Source organism: Chiloscyllium punctatum, chromosome 5, assembly GCF_047496795.1.
Source record: "Chiloscyllium punctatum isolate Juve2018m chromosome 5, sChiPun1.3, whole genome shotgun sequence".
NCBI classification, from domain to species: domain Eukaryota; kingdom Metazoa; phylum Chordata; class Chondrichthyes; order Orectolobiformes; family Hemiscylliidae; genus Chiloscyllium; species Chiloscyllium punctatum.
In genome coordinates, this window is record NC_092743.1 from 71,504,395 (window position 1) to 71,526,499 (window position 22,105).

At 41.1% G+C, this 22,105-nt stretch overlaps 1 protein-coding gene across 1 annotated transcript in view; it reads right to left on the reverse strand.

The window, feature by feature from the left end:
• The window catches only part of tcea1 (transcription elongation factor A (SII), 1), a 79,734-nt gene that overhangs the window by 54,523 nt on the left and 3,106 nt on the right, over nucleotides 1-22,105 (reverse strand). Inside the window, exon 2 of the mRNA XM_072570543.1 lies at nucleotides 28-90. Within this exon, the coding sequence (XP_072426644.1) occupies nucleotides 28-90 (63 nt within the window). The remainder of the gene's footprint in view (nucleotides 1-27; nucleotides 91-22,105) is intronic.

Below are 22,105 nucleotides of genomic sequence, written 5' to 3' on the forward strand. Positions count from 1 at the left end.
TCAGACTTTGTTCTCAAGACAGCGTACCTGCAATAATTCCAAAGTCATGGGAATGCTCTTTAATTCCTTCAGCAAGTCCATGGCGCCCACCTGTAAAACACCACAATACACCTTTTAAAAACACAGACTAAGTAGTCACCAAGCCAGGTTAAACAATAGACCGAACATATAAATAAAAATTTTAGTCTTCTACTCATCAGAACAAGGTACAAGAATACCAATTTCAGAGGAAAACTAACATTTATACTGTATGACAGTAGTGTGACTGTTTCGCAAGCAGACTTTGATTGACAGAGGCCGCTTCATGGACAATGTGCCAGTTTGAGATTTGGAGATATTGAATTTTGTTCCTTCATCCAAACTATTTATATATTGTGAAAGCTGGGTTCCTAGCATAATTCCTTATATATCCCACTAGTCACCACCTGCCATTCAGAAAAAAGGTTCCTATCTGCCAACTAGTTTACTCTACATTTAAATACAGTAACCCAATTCTATGCACTTCAATTTTACACACTAATCTCTCTGTGGGACTTTAACAAGTCTCCTGAAAATTCAAGTAAACCATATTAACTCTACCATTTACATCCTCAAAATAATTCCAGTAATTTGTCAAGCGTGATTTCCCCTTCATAAATCCATGCTGACTCTGTCACTGTTTTTTAAATGTTCAGCTATTCTTTTCTAATGGATTCTAACATTTTCCGCACTACCAATATTAGGCTAACTAGTCTATAATTTCTGGTTTTCTCTTTGCCTCCTTTCTTAAACAGAGTTATATTAGCTACTCTTCAATCTACAGGAACCATTCCAGAATCTCCGGAATATTGGAAGATGATCAGCACTGCATCCACTATTTCTAGGGCTACTTCCTCAAGTATTCAGATGCAGATTTTCGACACCTGAGGATTTATTTGCCTCCGATCCTATCAATTTCTCCAACATCATTTCCCAATTAATATGGATTTCCTTCAGTTCCTCTCTCTGTTTTTTGACCACCCCCACCCTAACATTTGTGGAATGTTACTTTTGTTCTCCTTTGTGAAAACAGAAATGAAATATCAATTTAGTGCATTAACATTTTTCCCCCGTTATAAATTTGCTTGTTTATAATGATAAGGGATTTTTATGTCTTCACCAATCTTTTTCTCTTCACATACCTATTGAGATTTTAACATAGTCAGTTTTTATGTCCCCCACAAGCTTACCCTCATAGTCTAGTTTCCCTTTCTTAATCAATCCCCTTGCCTCCTTTGGTGAATTCTAAACTGCTACCAGTCCTCAGATCTGTTGCATTTTTTTGCTAATTGTCATGCCTCTTCCTTAGAACTAATACTAATTTCCCTTCTAAGTCACAGTTTGGCTAATTTTCCTGTCTTGCATTGGTGCCAGACAGGAATGAACAAACAATTGTTGCAGTTCACCCATGCACTCTTCAAATGTTTGCCAATGTCTTTTCACCCTCATCTCTAACTAATAACTCCCAATCTATCATAGCTATTTTGTGCCTCATTTCATAGTATCTATTTAGATTCAGTTCCCTAGTCTCAGAATCAATAAAATAAATAAAATCCACAGTTGGAAAAAGTCATAAAGAATAGAAACAGGCTCTTTGGCCCATCATGTCTACACCCACTAACAAAAATAGTAATGCAATTTATATAAAAATAAATGAAGTATCATTATGGAGTCTGAGAGTTCTACAGCATGGAGACAGGCCCGTCGGCCCAAACTGGTCCATGTCGATCGAAATGTTCATTCATGCCAATGCGCTTGGCCCATGCCCTTCAAAACCATTCCTATCCAAGTATTTGTATAAATGCCTTTTAAATGTTGTTAATATTCCTGCCTCAACCACTTCCACTGGCAATTCCTTCTATATGTGTACCACCCTCTGCACAAAAATGTTGCCCTTTGATTCTTTCCCACCTGATCTTAAACTGATGCTTAAATTGAGCAGAGCAATGGCAGTTGGAAGTTAGTTCAGATAAACACAAGGTGATGCATTCTGGGAGGTCTAATAACGGAATGATATATACAATGGATGGGAAACAAAATTGTAGTTAGAGTATAGAAAAGGTTGAGAGTATGGAGGTCTGAAATCAAGTTTCAGGGATGCAAGATGGCACCGGCAAGCAAGAAGTTGGCTTGAAGTGTGTCTACTTCAATGCCAGGAGCATCCGGAATACGGTGGGTGAACTTGCAGCATGGGTTGGTACCTGGGACTTCGATGTGGTGGCCATTTCAGAGACATGGATAGAGCAGGGACAGGAATGGTTGTTGCAGGTTCCAGGATTTAGATATTTCAGTAAGAACAGAGAAGATGGTAAAAGAGGGGGAGGTGTGGCATTGTTGGGCAAGGACAGTATTACAGTTGTAGAAAGGACTCGTCAACTGAGGTAGTATGGACTGAGGTTAGAAACAGGAAAGGGTAGGTCACCCTGTTGGTAGTTTTCTATAGGCCTCCGAATAGTTCCATAGATGTAGAGGAAAGGATAGCAAAGATGATTCTCGATAGGAGTGAGAGACACAGGGCAGTTGTCATGGGGGTCTTCAACTTTCCAAATATTGACTGGGAACATGATAGTACGAGTACTATAGATGAGTCAGCTTTTGTCCAGTGTGTGCAGGAGGGCTTCCTGACACAGTATGCAGACAGGCCAACAAAGGGCGAAGACACATTAGATGTGGTACTGGGTAATGAGCCCGGCCAGGTGTTAGACTTGGACATTGGTGAGCACTTTGGTGGTAGCGATCACAATTGCGTTATGTTTACTTTAGTGATAGAATGGGATAAGTGCATACCACTGAGCAAGAGTTAGAGCTGGGGGAAAGACAATTACGATGCGATTAGGCAAGATTTAGGAAGCATAGGATGGGGAAGGAAACTGCAGGGGATGGGCACATTAGAAATGTGGAGCTTTTTCAAGGAAACGATCCTGAGTGTCCTAGATATGTATGTACCTGTCAGGCAGGGAGGAAGCTGTAGAGTGCGGGAGTCGTAGTTTACGAAGGAAGTGGAATCACTGGTCAAGAGGAGGAAAAAGAAGGCTTTTGTTAGGACGAGATGTGAAGGCTCAGTTAGGGTGCTTGAGGGTTACAAGATAGCCAGGAAAGTCCTAAAAAGAGAAAGCTCAGAAAAGCCAGGAGGACACATGAGAAATTGTTGGCAGATAGGATCAGGGTAAACCCTAAGGCTTTCTATAGGTATTTAAGGAATAAAAGAATGATGAGAGTAAGATTAGGACAAATCAAAGATAGTAGTGGGAAGTTGTGTGTGGAGTCAGAGGAGATGGGGAAGCACTAAATTGATATTTTTCTGTAGTATTCACTCTAGAAAACGACAATGTTGTCGAGGAGAATATGGAGATACAGGCTACTAGACTCCGTGTGATTGAGGTTCACAAGGAAGAGGTATTATAAATCCTGCAGAGTGTGAAAATAGGTAAGTCCCCTGGGCTGGATGGGATTTATCTAAGGATCCTCTGGGAAGCCAGGGAGGAGATTGCCGAGCCTTTGGCATTGATCTTTAAATCGTCATTATCTACAGGAATAGTGTCAGAAGACTGGAGGATAGCAAATGTTGTTCCCCTGTTCAAGAAGGGGAATAGAGACAACCCTGGTAATTATAGACCAGTGAGCCATACTTCAGTTGTTGGTAAAGTGTGGGAAAAGATTATAAGAGATAGGATTTATAATCATCTAGAAAAGAATAATTTGATTAGGGATAGTCAGCACGGTATTGTGAAGGGTAGGTTGTGCCTCACAAACCTTATAGAGTTCTTTTAGAAGGTGACCAAACAGGTGGATGAGAGTAAACCGGTTGATGTGGTGTATATGGATTTCAGCAAGGCATTTGATAAGTTTCCTCACAGTAGGCTATTGTACAAAATGCGGAGGAATGGGATATAGCAGTTTGGATCAGTGATTGGCTTGCTGAAAGAAGACAGAGGGTGGTGGTTGATGGGAAATGTTCATCCTGGAGTCCAGTTACTAGTGGTGTACTGCAAGGGTCGGTGTTGGGTCCACTGTTGTTCGTCTTTTGTATAAACGACCTGGATGAGGGAGTAGAAGTGTGGGTTAGTACATTTGCAGACAACACGAAGGTCAGTGGAATTGTGGATAGTGACGAAGGATGTTGTAGGGTACAGAGAGACATAGATAACCTGCAGAGCTGGGCTGAGAGGTGGCAAATGGAGTTTAATGCGGACAAGTGTGAGGTGATTCACTTTGGTCGGAATAACCAGAATGCAAAGTACTTGGCTAATGGTAAGATTCTTGGTAGTGTAGATGAGCAGAGAGATCTCGGTGTCCATGTACACAGATCCTTGAAAGTTGCCACCCAGGTTGACAGGGTTGTTAAGAAGACATAGTGTTTTAGCTTTTATTAATAGAGGATCGAGCTCCGGAACCATGAGGTTATGCTGCAGCTGTACAAAACTCTGTGCGGCTGCATCTGGAGTATTGTGTACAGTTCTGGTCACCACATTATAAGAAGGATGTGGAAGCTTTGGAAAGGGTGCAGAGGAGATTTACTAGGATGTTGCCTGGTATGGAGGGAAGGTCTTATGAGGAAAGGCTGAGGGACTTGAGGCTGTTTTTGTTAGAGAGAAGGTTGAGAGGTGACTTAATAGAGACATATAAGAAAATCAGAGGGTTAGATAGGGTGGACAGGGAAAGCCTTTTTCCAAGTATGGTGACGGTGAGCATGAGGGGGCATAGCTTTAAATTAAGGGGTGACAGATATAGGACAGATGTCAGAGGTAGTTTCTTTACTCAGAGTGTAGTAAGGGTATGGAATTCTTTGCCTGCAATGGTAGTAGACTTGCCAACTTTAAGTACATTTAAGTCGTCATTGGACAAGTATATGGACGTACATGAATAGCGTAAGTTAGATGGGCTTCAGATTGGTATGACTGGTCGGCGCACCATCATGGGCCGAAGGGCCTGTACTGCACTGTAATGTTTTATGTTCTATGTAATGAATCATAGGTCCTGAGGAAGTACCGAGGAACGACAAGACTTTGGTGTAAAAGTCCATAGACTCCTGAAGGTGTCAGTACAAGTAAACAGGGTGGTGAAGGCGGCAGATGGATGTTTGCCTTTATTAGCTGAGGCATAGGATATAGGAGCGAGAAAGGCTTGTTACAGCTTCATCAAACATTGGTTCAAGCAGAGGGTTGAATAGTGTGTGCAGTTCAAATATCAGAAGGACAGGATTGCAGGGTGCAGACCAGGTTCATCAGGATATTGGCAGAAAGTGAGGACTGCAGATGCTGGACAGTCAGAACTGAAAACTGTGGTGCTGGAAAAGCACAGGTCAGGCAGCATCTGAGAAGCAGGAGAGTTGAGCCCTTCATCAGGAATGTGGTTGGTTTGGGGGGGGAAGGAGGCGATAGATAGGGTGGGGAGGAACATGTGCCTCTGGTGGTGGGGGTCTGATAGCGGATGGTGGAAATGGCAAAGGATAATGCACTATAGAACCCCCCCACCCCGGTCCTCACCTTCCACACTACTAATATCCAGCTGTAGTACACTATCCTCTGCCATTTAAAATCAGACACCACCACCAGAGACATATTTCCTTCCCCACCCCAATCTGCACTTCGCTGAGACCATTCCCTCTATGTCTCCCTTGTTAGGTCCACGCCACCCACCACACCCAGCACCCTCCCTTGCCGTCGCAGGAAGTGTAAACCCTGCGGCCACACCTTCCCCCTCACCTCAGTCCAAGGCCCAAAAGGATGTTTTCACATCTGACACAGATTTTCCTGCACATCCATCCACCTCATCTACTGCGTCCATTGTTCTCGATGTGGTCTCCTCAACATTGGGAAGACAGCAAATCAACATGCAGTGTTTCAGGAAACATCTGAAATAAATGCACCAAACAATCCTTCAGCCCTGTGGCTGACTGCTGCGCTTCCTACTCCGCTAAGGACATGCAAGTTCTAGGCCTCCTCCACTGCCAAATCCAAACCAAGTGCCAACTAGAGGAAGAACATCTCATCTTCCACCTTGGTACCCATCACACAGCATCAACATTGACTTCAGTAGTTTCCAAAGCTCCCCTCCCGCCTCATCCCAGATCCAACCTTCCAATTTGGCACTGCCCTCTTGACCTGTCCATCTTCCTCCCCACCTATCTGCTTCACCCTCCCACTGACTGTCACAATCAACCTCCACCTGCACTTACGCACCTTTCAGAACAGGTAAATGGGTTTAGTGCAGAGTCGTGTTGGTGCTTCAAGAATAAATCTCTACTAAATGACGTTTGTAGTAGTTTAACTCAACATTGGTAGTATTCTTTATATTTCCCAATCAAATATAAAACAAAGCTCAACATTAATACTTAAAATTAATCTGCAGGTTCAAGTACTTTCCTTGCAACAATAGCTGTCCCAATATATGGCCCATTGGACACACAGAAAGTGATTGGCTCCTGCTTTCCTGGAGAACTGAATGCAATATGGTGGTGATTCTACAATCACTAAACAATCATGCATGTTCCTCGTGCATGAATTAACAGAATTCTGAGCATTTAGAGCAAGTCAAAGCCATGAAAATACTGAACAAGGGTATAGAAACTCACTGTTCAGCAATGAACACTGGCCCAATAAAAAGATAAATGTACTGCCTAGAACAAAAAGAATTCAGAAAATTAACTTTCTCATTGACCAACTGCTAAATCACAAGGTTAATTCTTAATTAATTTTTAATTGTTTTTGTAGCATTTTCTGTTTCCTAAACAAAACAGTTACATCAAAAATTATTAATATTGCCCCCACTGAAATGTGCATCTACTCAATAATATGAATCGTAGAAATAGCACCTCAGTGCTATAAATTTTTGGAAATCCCAGTTTACATGCTTCTTTATTAAGGAAAGTCTCTTGAAGTGAAAAAGAATAAGTGGTTCAGTCCAAATTAATTTCATGTGGATAACTCCAAACCATGAGTTGTCTCATCATTTGTTGATGAATTTTACATCTTTTACTGGTCATGAAAAGCTTCCAGCGAAAGGTGCATTATTGTCACCTTTATGTGAAAGACTAGCAAATATAATAATTTCAGCAGGCAAATAAGTAATCACAGAATCTACCAAATTACAAGTAGCGAAAAAAAAGGATAGATTGCTATGTCAAATTTCATTTCATTTATGTAATCCCTTTCTTGATCCCAGGACACAAATCACACCACAACCAAATCATTGTTTTGTGGTATAGTTTCTACTATTTCGTATGCAAATACACAAACCATTTTAGAACATAGAACAATAAAGCACAGGAGCGAGCCAGCCCACAATGTTGTACCGAACATGATGCCAAATTAAACTAATCCCTTCTGCCTGCCCTTGGTCCACATGCCTCCATTTCTTGCATATTCATGTGCTAATCTAAACGCCTTTTCAACACCTCTATTGTATTTGCCTCCACCACTACTCCTAGCAGCGCATTCCAATCTCCCACCACACTGTGTAAAAAAAGTGCCCCTCATCTCCTTTGAACTTTCTTTCTCTCACCTTAAATGCATGCTCTAGTATTAGACATTTCAACTCCAGGAAAAAAAGATTCTGATCATCAACCCTAACTATGCATATGATAATTTTATAGATTCCTATCAAATCTCTTCTCAGTGTCGCCGCTCCAAAGAAAACAGAGTCTTTCCAGCCTCCCTTATAACTCATACCCTCTAATCCAGTCAGTATCCTGGTAAACCTCTTCTGAACCCTCTCCATGGCTCGCACATCCTTCCTGTTATGTGGCAACCAGAATTGAATGCAATACTCTAAGTGTGGCCTAACTAAAGTCTTATAAAGCTGCAATATGACATAATTCTTGTACTCAATTCCATGACCAATAAAGGCAAGCATTTTGTATGCCTTCTTTATCACCCTATCTACTTACATGGCCACTTTCAACGATTTTGCTTTTCGTACACAAAGCTGCAATAGTCACCGAGACCAATTTTAACTATTGACAGTGTCTGAAGTACTGTACGGTTTTGGTTTCCTCCCTTAAGGATGACCATAAGTACATGAGAAAAAGTTCAAATAATGTCCACATAAAATGACTGATTGCTGGGCTGAAGAAGTTATGAAAAGGTGAACAGGTTAAGCCTGCATCGACTTGAGTTTAGATGAATAAGCAGTGGTCATATTGAAATTTATAAAATTCCAGAGGGGACTGGACAGATGGACACCAACAGGATGTTTCACTTGTGGGAAAGACGAGATCTGAGGGACACAATTCAAAAATAAAGAAACTGCCCATTTAGATTAAGAGGAGAACCATTTCTTTCTTAGGGTCATTACATATTATTAAGGACAAGGTAGATTGACTCCATTGTAAATCAAGAATGTAAGATAAAGGGGTGGTCAAAAGGTAGAGTTGAGGCCACAATCTGATCAGCCATAATCTTATCAAATGGCAGAAGAGGCTCAAAGAGCTGAATATCCTACTCCTGTTTATAATTTGCATGCATGTACAAACTAGAACAACAGAATTGTATACATGTACTTATGAAAAACCATATCACTGGTCCAAATCTCACACTCTTAAGGCAACTGTACAACTCAGATGTGTTGTGGATAATTGAAAAGAAATGCAAAATAGGCAAGGTGGTCTTTTGGCACAGTGATAGTGTCCCTGCCTCATCAAGTCATGATCCCAAGTGTTGGTGACCACCTGCATTCATACCGTTGTTAAATAGATTATCAAACCGCAATACTTCCAACACTGGCAGACAGAAAGACTGGAAACGATTTCTGATCAGTGATATCTTCTAAAGATCACTGGAGCCTCTGGCATCATTATGCAGAGAATGAGACCAGAATATGTAAAATCGCACGTTGCCATAAAAATCAAACTCCAGAATTTATTGATATTTGTGGAGCTAAGCCGATATACAATTTTACTTTTTACAGGCATCTTGCAATAATTAGAAGTCTTAAGTTTCATATAAACACAGGAAGTAAAAAAGGGGATTCTGACTATTTGCATTTCTGTAGCATCATGTGGATAATCAAAAGTCAATTGTCTTTAGCTCCACAGAGTTGATACAGGATGAATTCACAAGGATTTCATACTCTGTATCCTGTTGCTTTATGTCACATATTCTCTGGGTTCAGAGAATTGGGTTTGGAGAGCTCCACAAATCTGTATTTGGTATACCTACCCACCATCTAGGTAAATGCAGTGAGATAAAACAAAAAGCTTTGCTACTCTAATTTGGCTCACTGGAACTGAACAGAAACTATGATCATGCCTCAGATGGGCAAAAGAATATATTCACTGTCAGGTTCAAGCTGTAAACTAACAGAAAATTTTAACCCATGAGTACACAACCATTGTTCAACAGAAACAACATACTTATATCAATCATACCCTATTATCCTTGTTGAAATCAAATAATAAAAACTATTCTCCTACTAATATTCAAAAATTGGAGGGGGAGGAGGTGGGGCTCAATGTTGCTTCCCACTGCCAGGAACCCAGGTTCAATTCCACCCTTGGGCAACTGTCTGTGCAGAGTTTGCATATTCTCCCCATGTCTGCGTGGGTATCCTTCAGGTCCTTGGTTTCCTCACAGTGAATTGGCCATGCTACATTTCCCATAGTATCCAGAGATATGCAGGGGAATGCAGGCTTGCATGGATAGAATGGGGAATGCTCTTCGAAGGTTCAGTGCAGACTCAATGGGCCAAATGGCCTGCTTCCAATCTGTAGAGATTCTGTGATATCTACAAAAATTTAAAACATGATTGCTTACTTCTTACATTTAAGGCGGTATTTCAGAAAACCGAATAGATACTTTTCAATGACAAAGGGAAGTTTCAAGAGGCATTCTATGGCTAAGTGAAAGGTTAAAAGGTAGTGTCAAAGAAAAAGCATGTAATTGCAAAAAGACAGGCAACAGGTCATAAAAGGACAGCAAAGAATGACTAAATGATTCATAAGAAGGAAAACTTAAAGTTTGAGAAAATCTAGCTTCAATAAATAATTAATAAAAGCTAACACAATGAACATCTATAAAAAATGAGTCTAGGAAATTAATAATAATAAATAATGATATATGACACATGAACTGGATGGGTACTTTACATCATTCTTCACTATGCAGGATACACCCAGAAGGGGCTTTAAATCAGGAAGTGATAGGAACAAAAACTCTCAACAGCAAATTGTTGGAGCCGTGAGATGGGAAGACACTCATTCCTGATGGATTTTAATAGAAGTAGCTAGTGAGACAGTTGATGTTTTATCTTCAATTTTCCTAAAATTCCCTAAATTTGGGATGGTTCTGTTAGACTGGAACACCGCAAGTGTAACTCCTTTGCTCAAAAGGAGGGAGGTAAACAGCAGGAAACTACAAGTCAGATAGTTTAACATTTGTTGCTGAAAAGACGTTAGAAGCTGTTATTAAAAGTGTTAGCATAGGACACTGAAAACATTCAAGGTTATCAGGCAGAGTCAACGTGATGTTGTGAAAGGAAAATCAAATTTAACCTATTTACTGGAGGTCTTTGTGCAAGTGACATTCTGTGGATAAAAGGAAACCAGTGAATTTACTTCTAGTCTCAGAAGACATTTGACAGGGTCACTTGAAAGGTTATAGTGGAAGAAAAAACATTATGGTATAAGGATAACATATTCACATGGAGCAGAATATAGACTGGCTAACCAAACATAAAGATGGCAAAAATTGGTAAATTTTTGGAAGGAATGTACAGTAGTCAGTATCACTGCAAAGTGGACTAGAAGGAAGTCTATAAAGTAGCACAAGAGGAGAGAAGTGAATTTACTAAGATAATGCTGGTAGGGTGCATTTATAATTGCTCTAAATGAGAAAACATCTAAAATAAGGTCAGTTAAGTACTTTTATTTTTATTAATTACATATGTTAATGTGTTATGTTCCTCTGTGCTATGCAGGCTGACGACCATGCTTGCAGGAAGTGTGTTCAGCTGCAGCCACTATGTTGGAGATGTGGCTACTGATGGACTCACTGCAGGGCATAAGCGATGCCAAGATTGTCATGAACAACATATTGAGTGAGGTGGTCAAACTGCAGGTAAAAAAAAACTAAACAGGCAGAAAGTGAATGGGTAATCAACAATATAGAAAGGCACGCAACCCTCGTGGCCACCCCCTCTCTAAAGGACAATTTTGCATACTGTTGGGGACTTCTCAGGGGATGGCAGTGGGAGAAAGGTCCATGACAACACAGATGGTTCTGCTGCACAAAACAGGAAGAGCTAATGCGATAGGAGATACTTTAGTAAGGGGAACTAGACAGGCATTTCTGCAGCTGCAAACAGGACTCTAAGATGGTATGTTACTGCCCTAGCGCAAGGACGTTGATGAGAGGCTACAGAGCATTCTAAAAGAGGAGGGTGAACACCAATGGTTGTGGTACATATCCATACCAATGATATAGGACCTCAACTTTTTTTAAAACCTATGGGCCAAGTACAGGGAGTTAGGTTGTAAATTTAATTAGTAGTAAGGCAGCGATATAAGGATACTAGGGCATTGTGCTTGTGAGTATAGAAATAACATATATCATTTGAATACATAACTGAAGAAATAGAGTAGGAGGGAGCGATTTAAATTCATGAGACAATGGGGCCAGCACAAACAGGACATCTGGGCAGGACCAGACCCAATATCCCTAAGGATGCTGTTTGCTAGTGCTGTTGGAGAGGGTTTAAACTGGAATGGTTTAGGGATGGGAACTTGAGCGGAGAGGAAAGGAAAGGGGAATCAAAAATGATGATCAAGGCAGAAAATCAAGGGTGAGAAACAAATAAGGCCATAGTGCAAAATAAAGACAAGATGACAAACAAGTTTAAAAAGACAAGCATTTGTAATAAGGTAGATGAACTAACAGTGTCAAAAACAGTTACACAGTTATGACATACTTGCAATTACACCAACAGGGTAACCAGGATGGGAACTGAACATACAAGGGTATTCAAGGTTTAGGAAGGACAGACAAATAAGGAAAAATGGTAGGTTAGGATTAATGGTAAAAAAAAATGAAAACAATGTCCTAGTGAGATCAGAAATCATCATGTGGAATCTGTGTGGGTGAAGATAAGTAACAACAAGGCACAGAAAACGTTGGTGGGAATTGTCTTTTGGCCCCTAAACAGTAGTGGAGATTAGAGAAACAGGCAATAAGATTACAATGATAATAATAGATGACTTTAGACCACATATAGATTAGCCAAACCAAATTAATAATATATTATGACTTGGAGGTGTCGATGTTGGATTGGGGTGGACAAAGTTAAAAATCACAACACCAGGTTATAGTCCAACAGGTTTATTTGGAAGCACTAGCTTTCAGAGCACTGCTCCTTCATCAGATTGTTGTGCTGAACCATGACCACCTAATGAAGAAGCAACGCTCCAAAAGCTAGTGCTTCCAAATAAACCTGTTGGACTATAACCTGCTATTGCAAGATTTTTAACTTTAACAACACATTGGAGGATTTCATGGAGTGCAAACTGCACTGAGGAACCAACTAGTGACGTTATCCTAGAATGGATATTGTGCAATGAAAAAGGATCACACAGCAACATTCTTACTGCGTGGGAAGAGGGACCATAAAATTATAGGATTGTTCATTAAGATGGAAAGTGAAGAAGTTGAAACGAAAATTAGCATCGTCAATCTAAATAAAATTAACTATTAGGGTATGAGACATGAGATGCCAATGATAGTTTGGGGAATTGTACTAAAAGAACTGGCAGTGGATAAGCTGTGGCTGATATTTAATGATCGTATGTACAGATCATTCATTTTTATCTGATGTAAAAGCAGAAGAAGAACGGTGGTTTAACCATACTTATAGAAAAAAATTAGGGAAATTAGGGAATATCTCCAAGCAGGAGACACAAATTTGCCAAAAACATGCAACAAGCTCTAGGACCAGGATCATCTTAGAATTCCGCAAGTGAAACATTTCTCAAGAAAACGCAATAGAGTATGGATGCAAATTTACAGGGAACATAAAAACTGACTGTTAAAAATGTAAGTTCCTTACATTCAGAAATGGGAGAAATTATAAAAGGAAACAAAGAATGATGGAAAAATTGAAGATTTATTTTGGTTCTTTTGAAAAGACAATAACTTTCCAGAAACGTCAGGAAAAGTTGAGAAGCGGGAATTGAAGAAAATCAGTGTTAGCAAAAAGAAAGATGCCAGAGAAATTAATAGGCTTAAAGGCTGATAACCTGCATTCACAATATTAATGGAAGTTACTTTGGAAACATCTGATGCACTTGTGGACAACGTGGATGTTTGCTGATGATCAGATGTTCAGATCCATTTGGAACTTCTCAGATATTGAAGCAATCCCCATCCAATTACAGCAAGACCTGTATCCAGGTTTAGGCTGAACATTCACGCCACACAAATGCAAGTCCCTCTCCAATAAGAGATCTAACCACAGCCCAATGACACTTAAAGGCTTTTACAACACTGATAGTGGCAAATTCAACTCCCTGCTGGTTATTGTTGATCAGAAACTGAACTAGACTCACTATATATAAGTACAGTAGCTACAAAGCCTGGTCAGATGCAATGAATACTGCGGTGAGTAACTCATCTTCTAACTCCATAAAGCTTATCCAGCATTTGCAAGAAACAAGTCAGGAGTGTGATGGAATCCCCACTTGCCTGGATGTGTACATCTCCAACAATACACAAAAAGCTTGACTCCATCCAGGACAAAGCAGCTTGCTCGATTGTTCTGGATGTTGTGCCATTCAAAACTCAGCAGCAGCAGTATATACAATGTACAAGATACACTGCAGAAATCTGCCAAAGATTGTTAGAAAGAACTTCCCAAATCCAAGATCAATTCTATCTAGATGGAGAAGAGCAGCAATAACACGGAAACACCACCACTTGCAAATTCCCCTTTGAGCCTTTCACCATCCTGACTTAGAAATATATCACTGTTCCTTCATTGTCATTGGGTCAAAATCCTGGAATTCCCTCCCTAGCAGCACTGTAGGTTTATGTACAGTAGGTGGACTGCAATGGTTCATGAAGGCAACTCACTACCACTTTCTCAGGACAACAGGCAATAAATGCTGGCACAGCCAGCAACACCTACATCCAAGGACTGAACTTTTTTTAAATTCCAAAATGCTGTACATTCTGGAGCAGTTCCTATAAATTGGAGGGTGGCAAATGTAATCCCACTAGATTAAAAAAAATGAGATAAAACAAGAGATTTACAGACTACTTAGCCTAACGTCAAGAGTGGGGAAACTGCTAGAGTCTTATTATAAAAGGCGTGATGACAGAACACTTAATAGGTATTCACACAATTAGACAATGTCAACATGGGCTTATGAAGGGGAAATCATGGTTAACAAATTAAAGGACATTTTAGGGATGTAATTAGTACAACAGATAAGGGAGAACCAGTAGATGTTATATATTTGGATGTTGTGGTTCTGTTCGCCGAGATGGGAATTTGTGTTGCAGACATTTCGTTCCCTGTCTAGGTGACATCCTCAGTGCTTGGGAGGCTCCTGTGAAGCGCTTCTATGATCTTTCCTCTGGCATTTGTAGTGGTTTGAATCTGCCACTTCCGGTTGTCAGTTCCAGCTGTCAGTTGCAGTGGTCGGTATATTGGGTCCAGATCGATGTGCTTATTGATTGAATCTGTGGATGAGTGCCATGCCTCTAGGAATTCCCTGGCGGTTTTCTGTTTGGCTTGTCCTGTAATAGTAGTGTTGTTCCAGTCGAATTCATGTTGCTTGTCATCTGTGTGTGTGGCTACTAAGGATAGCTGGTCGTGTCGTTTCATGGCTAGTTGGTGTTCGTGGATGCGGATCGTTAGCTGTCTTCCTGTTTGTCCGATGTAGTGTTTTGTACAGTCCTTGCATGGGATTTTGTACACTACATTGGTTTTGCTCATGCTGGGTATCGGGTCCTTCGCTACAACACTACTATTATAGGACAAGCCAAACAGAGAACAGCCAGGGAATTCCTAGAAGCATGGCATTCATCCACAGATTCTATCAATAAGCACATCAATCTGGACCTAATATACCGACCACTGCAACTGACAGCTGGAACTGACAACCGGAAGCAGCAGATTCAAACCACAACAAATGCCGGAGGAAAGATCACAGAAGCGCTTCACAGGAGGCTCCCAAGCACTGAGGATGTCACCTAGACAGGGCACGAAATGTCTGCAACACAAATTCCCAGCTCGGCGAACAGAACCACAACAACGAGCACCCGAGCTACAAATCTTCTCACAAACTATATATTTGGATATTAAGTTTTTCAATATGGCCCAACAGAATAGGCTAATGGTCAAAATTGAAGCACACAGGAAACATACCAGCATAAATTATAAATTGGATGACAGATCTGAAACACAGGATGGGAAGTAATGGATCAATTGTGGGCGGCACAGTGGTTAGCACTGCTGCCTCACAGCGCCAGAGACCCGAGTTCAATTCCTGCCTCAGGCCACTGTCTGCGTGGAGTTTGCACGTCCTCCCCGTGTCTGCGTGGGTTTCCTCCGGATGCTCCGGTTTCCTCCCACAGTCCAAAAATGTGCAAGTTAGGTGAACTGGCCATGCAAAATTGCCCTGTAGTGTTAGGTGAAGGAGTAAATGTAGGGGAATGGGTGTGGGTGGGTTGCTCTTCGGAGGGTCAGTGTGGACTTGTTGGGCCGAAGGGCCTGTTTCCACGCTGTAAGTAATCTAATCTAATCAATTTCTGGGTGACAACTGGTGAAGAGTGGCTTAAAAAGGATCAATGCTTTGGCCCAAGATATTTTAAACACATAGAAATAACTTGGATAAGGGAACCAAAAGCAATATTTCCAAGTTGTTGATAACAACATTTGGGGGCATTAAGTGTTGTGAGGAGGATGCAATAAGGCATCTGAGAGATCTGGACAAGTTGAATGTGTGGGCAAAAACTTAGCAGATGCTGTAAAACATGGATAAATGTAAAGATTTGTGTGAAATGCAGAGTATTTATTTAAAATGTGATATTGTGAAATGTGGATGTACAAAGGGTTCTTGGCATCCTTGTACATCAGTCAAGGAAAATTAGCAAGCGGGTGCAGCAGGTAATTTTGAAAACAAATATTATAGCGGCCTTCATTGAAGAAGATTTGAGCTCAGAAGAATGGATGTTTTAGTGCAGTTCTACAGTGCCTTGGTAAAACTGCATCTGGAGTACTGTGTGAAGTTTTGATCTCCCTGTCTAAGAAAGAACATATTGCCACACAGGGAGTGCTGCCAAGGTTCACTATGCTGATACTGAGGACGGTAAGTCTGTTTTAAAAGGAGAGATTGGTTTGACTGGGTCGATACTCAGATGTTTTAAAGAATGGAGTCTGATTCAAATGTGTAAAATTCTAACAAGGCTAGACAGAATATAGGCGGCACAGTGGTTAGCACTGCTACCTCACAGCGCCAGAGACCTGGGTTCAATTCCCGCCTCAGGCGACTCTCTGTGTGGAGTTTGCACATTCTCCCTGTGCGCGCGTGGGTTTCCTCCGGTTTCCTCCCACAATCCAAAAATGTGCAGGTTAGGTGAATTGGCCATGCTAACTTGCCCGTAGTATTAGGTGAAGGGGTAAATGTAGGGGAATGGGTGTGGGTGGGTTGCGCTTCGGCGGGTCAGTGTGGACTTATTGAGCCGAAGGGCCTGTTTCCACACTAAGTAATCTAAAATAGAACAGATAAAAGAGGAAGCTTCCCCTGGTTGGAGAGTCTGAAACCAGGGGTTAGTGTCTCAGGATATAGGGTAGGCATGTAGGACAGAAATACTGATCATAACATGATAGAATTGTGCAGTTTGAGAGGAAAGAACATCAGTCAGAATTAACAATGCTGGGGTTAAATAAAGACCATTACAAAGCAAAGAGGACAGAGCTGGTTGGAGCAGACTGGGGAAGGAATTCAGCAAAAAAAAAGAACAGATTGAGAAACAACAAAGACATATTCCAGCGAGGAAGGAGGATTTAGGAAGGGGATAAACTAACATGATTAAACAGAGAGGGAAGTTAAGGAGAGCATTTGATTGAAAGAGAAAACATACAATGTGGCAAAAATAAGTGGTAAGACAGAGGATTGGGAATTTTTTTTTAAAACTAACAAAAGCAACCAAAAAAAGTGACGGAGAAAATAAACTTTGTAGATAAACACACAAGTTATATCAAGACAGACAGCAGGAGCTTCCTGTATATAACAAAAGGAACGGAGAAGCTAAAATGAACATAGAATGCTTAAGAGAATGAGGCTTTTAAAAAAATATATAAGGAAACCAAGAAATGGCAGAGGAGTTAAATATATACTTTGCATCACAGGAGGAGGTATCAACAATATTAGGAAATTATTTATTCAACAACAAAAAAAAGACAGGAAATAAATACAATGACTAAAACTAAAAGTGCGAGGGAAACTAACAGGGCTAAAGACTAACTGGACCTGACAAGATACATTCTAGGATATGAAAGGAAGTGGCTACAGAGATAGTGAATACACTTATAGTAATCTTCTTAGATTCTGGAAACGTCCTGAAGGAATGGAAAACCACTAATGTAAAACCTTTATTTACAAAAGGAAGCAAACAAGTGACAACTAGCTACAAGTAAGTTAGGTTAAATGTCTTTATTGGGAAGGCAACAGCACAGCATTCAGAAATATGACCAGAGTGAGTATGGCTTCATGAATGGAAAATAATGCCTGACAAGTTTACTACAATTCTTTGAAGTGGTAAGAAGCAGGATGAAGAGCAAGTACTGGATGTAATATACTTGTGCTTTCAGAAGGTATTTCATAAGGTATCACATATTAGGCTACTTAGTAACAATCGAAAATAGTATGTTATATGGATGGAGGATGAGCTAACAGGTGACAGTTGAGATGGGGGATCATTTTTAATGTGATAGTCTGGAATAAGTGGAGTGCCAAGGATCACAATTATTTACAAAACATTAATTGCTTAGATGAGGAAAGTGAATCTAGTTTGTGGACGACATAAAAACAGACAGGAAGGCAAATAGTGAAGATTACACAAAGAGGCTGCAGAAGGATACAAACAGGTTAAGTGATGGCCTAAAACATGGTTATTGAAATGACACTTTGGCAGAAAAAAAAGCTGAATATTATTTAAATTAAAAAAGACCACAGCAAGTTATGGAACTTGCACAAATCACAAAACGCTAACATCCCAGCTCAGGTAATGGGGGAGGAATGAGAATGGAATATAAAATCAGTTGCTAAACCTACTCAAGGCACTACTTGGACAACATTAGTCAGAATTAACCGTGCTGAAGTTAAATAAGGACAATTACAAAGCAAAGAGGATACTGTGAACAGGGCTGGGCCCATATCTATGACAAGATAAACTGCCATCAGAGGCAGACCAAAAAGGCTCATGAGGCTGATACCAGGAATGGAGCGGCTGTCTTATGAGGACAGGTTTAGTAAATTGGAGCCTGTACTCAGAATGCAGAAGAATGAAAGCTGACCTTATTGAAATCCTCAAGATTCTCAGGGTAGATATGCAAAAAGTTGTTTCCTTTAGTGGAAAAGTCTGGGATGAGAAGAAATACTCTTTAAAAAAAAACAAGTTGCACTTGAGACAGATGAGGAGGAATTTCTTTCCTGGAGTGGCAAATCAATGGAATTCTTACACAGAAGGCTGTTAAGGCTGGGTCATTAAGTATATTCAACGCTGAGGTGGACAAATTTTTAATCAGTAAGGGAATCAAGGGTTATGGGGGGAAAAAGCAAAGCAGTGAAGTTGAGGATTATCAGATCAGCCATTATCTCATTGATTTGTGGAAGCAATGGGCTGAATGGCCTCCCTCTACTCCTACATTTTATGGTCATATAGACTGAGATGACGAAACATTTCTTCACTCATAATACCCTGGCTATATTCAAGAAAAAGGTTGCTGAAGTTCAATATTAAAGGAATCAAGGCATATGAAAAGAAAGCAGGAATGTGGCTTTGAGAGAGAGAATTAGTTATGATCATATTTAATGGTGAGGAGGGCCAAATGGCCAACTTGTGCTCCTGGTTTCTATATTTCACTGGCAAAATGTTATGAGTGGTGTTTCATAATGATTGCTACCGAGGCTTCAATTTTTAATAATTCATATTAATGGATTTGATGAAGGAATAAAGGTAAGCTTGGTAAATGTGCTGATTACTCAATCATAGATAGAAAACTCTTGTAGTCTTATTAAAGCAAACTGCAAAAAGGACATCAAGAGGCAAAATAACATAAATAGATTTAATAAGTGTGCAAAGAACTCTCAAATGGGAGAATAAAGTGGGAAGATGTGACTGCCCATTTTGGCAAGAATAAAAATGCAGCATTTTATCTAATTGGTGAGAGATTGCAGAATTTTGAGGCACAGTGGGATCTGCAGGATTCCCAAACAATATAACTAATGAGGAATGAACATCATTGTTTATTGTAAAGAGAACTGAACAAAGAAATATGGAGATTATGCTTCAGTTATAAGTAAGGGAGTGAACGGCTACTGGGGTTCAATGGGAATGTGGAGCAGTTAAATTGGCAATAGTCTTCGTTAATGAAAGAATAGGCTTGAGAGGCCAAGCAGCCTGCTCCAGCTCCGAATTCATACATTATGTTAATCTTAGGAGGTAGAATTTTATCAGCAAGCAACATATCTACGAACATGTGCATTAGGAGCAGGTTTAGGCCATACAACACCTCAGACTTAGTTCGGGGCACAGATAGGCGGTTTTGTGGGGGCGAGAGAGACTCACGTTTGGTATGTTGCCTACCAGGTGCAAGGATACGTGACATCTCTGATCGTGTTTTCCGGGTCCTTAAGGGGAGGGGGAGCAGCCTGAAGTCATGGTCCACATTGGCACAAATGACATAGGTAGGAAGAGGGCTGAGGATGTTCGGCAGGCTTTCAGGGAGCTAGGTTGGAAGCTCAGAGTTAAAACAACAGAGTTGTTGTCTCTGGTTTGTTACCCGTGCCACGTGATAGAGTCGAGGAATAGGGAGAGAGAACAGTTAAATGCGTGGCTACAGGGATGGTGCAGGAGGGAGGGATTCTGGTATCTAGATAACTGGGGTTCTTTCTGGGGAAGGTTGGACCTCTATAAACGGGATGGTCTACACCTGAACCTGAGGGGCACCAGTATCCTTGGGGGGAGGTTTGCTAGTGCTCTTTGGGGGGGTTTAAACTAACTCTACAGGGGCATGGGAACCTAGACTGTAGCTTTAGGGTGCAGGACTTGGAGTGTAGGGAGGTTAGGAACATGGCATCAATCTCAAAGGAGGGTGCCTGCAAACAGGAAAGTGGCTTGAAGTGTGTATACTTCAATGCAAGAAGTATACGAAATAAGGTAGGTGAACTTGCAGGGTGGGTTGGTACCTGGGATTTCGATGTTGTGGCTATTACGGAGACATGGGTAGAACAAGGACAGGATTGGCTGTTGCAGGTTCCAGGGTTTAAATGTTTTAGTAGGGTCAGAGGTGGGGTTAAAAGAGGGGGAGGTGTGGCATTGCTTGTCAAAGATAGTATTACAGTGGTGGAAAGGACGATGGATGAAGACTCGCCATCTGAGGTAATTTGGGCTGAGGTTAGGAATAGGAAAGGTGAGGTCACCCTGTTAGGAGTTTTCTACAGGCCTCCTAATAGTCCTAGAGACGTAGAAGAAAGGATTGCGAGGATGATTCAGGAGAAGAGTGAAAGTAATGGAGTGGTTGTTATGGGGGACTTTTACTTTCCAGATATTGACTGGGAAAGCTATAGCTCGAGTTCGTTAGATGGGTCGGTGTTTTGTCCAATGTGTGCAGGAGGGTTTCCTGACACAATATGTAGACAGGCCAATAAGAGGTGAGGCCATACTGGATTTGGTTCTGAGTAACGAACCAGGCCAGGTGTTAGAATTGGAGGTAGGTGAGCACTTTGGGGACAGTGACCACAATTTGGTGACTTTTACTCTAGTGATGGAGAGGGATAAATGTGCACTGCAGGGCAAGAGTTATAGCTGGGGGCAGGGGAATTATGATGCGGTGAGGCACGAAGTAGGATGCGTGGCTTGGAAAAGTAGGCTTCAAGGGAAGGGTGCAATTGATATGTGGAGCTTGTTCAAGGAGTGTCCTTGATAAGTATGTACCTGTCAGGCAGGGAGGAAAGGGTCGTGTGAGGGAGCCATGGTTTAATAAGGAATTGGAATCCCTTGTTAAAGGGAAGAGGGCGGCCTATGTAAAGATGAGGCGTGAAGGTTCAATTGGGGCGATTGAGAGTTATAAGGTAGCCATAAAGGATCTGAAGAGAGAGCTAAGAGCAGCAAGGAGGGGACATGAAAAGTCCTTAGTTGGTAGGATTAGGGAAAACCCTAAGGCTTTCTATAGATATGTCAGGAATAAAAGAATGACTAGGGTAGGAATAGGTCCAGTCAAGGATAGTAGTGGGAAGTTGCATGTGGAGGCTGAAGAGATTGGGGAGACACTGCATGAATACTTTTCATCAGTATTCACTCAGGAACAGGACATTGTTGCCGATGTGAATACTGAGTCACAATTAATTAGAATGGAAGGCTTTGAGGTATGTAGGGAAGAGGTGTTGGAAATTCTGGAAAGGGTGAAAATAGATAAGTCCCCTGGGCCTGATGGCATTTATCCTAGGATTCTCTGGGAAGCAAGGGAGGAGATTGCAGAGCCATTGGCCTTGATTTTTATGTCCTCGTTGTCTACAGGAATAGTGCCAGAAGACTGGAGGATATCAAATGTGGCTCCCTTGTTCAAGAAGGGGAGTACGGATAACCCTAGTAACTATAGGCCGGTGAGTCTCACTTCTGTTGTAAGCAAAGTCTTAGAGAAAATTGTAAGGGATAGGATTTATGAACATCTGGATAGGAATAATGTGATCAAGGATAGTCAGCATGGTTTTGTGAAGGGCAGGTCGTGCCTCACAAACCTGATTGAATTCTTCGAGAAGGTGACTAAGGAGGTGGACGAGGGTAAAGCGGTAGATGTGGTGTATATGGATTTTAGTAAGGCGTTTGATAAGGTTCCCCATGGTAGGCTACTGCAGAAAATACGGAGGTAT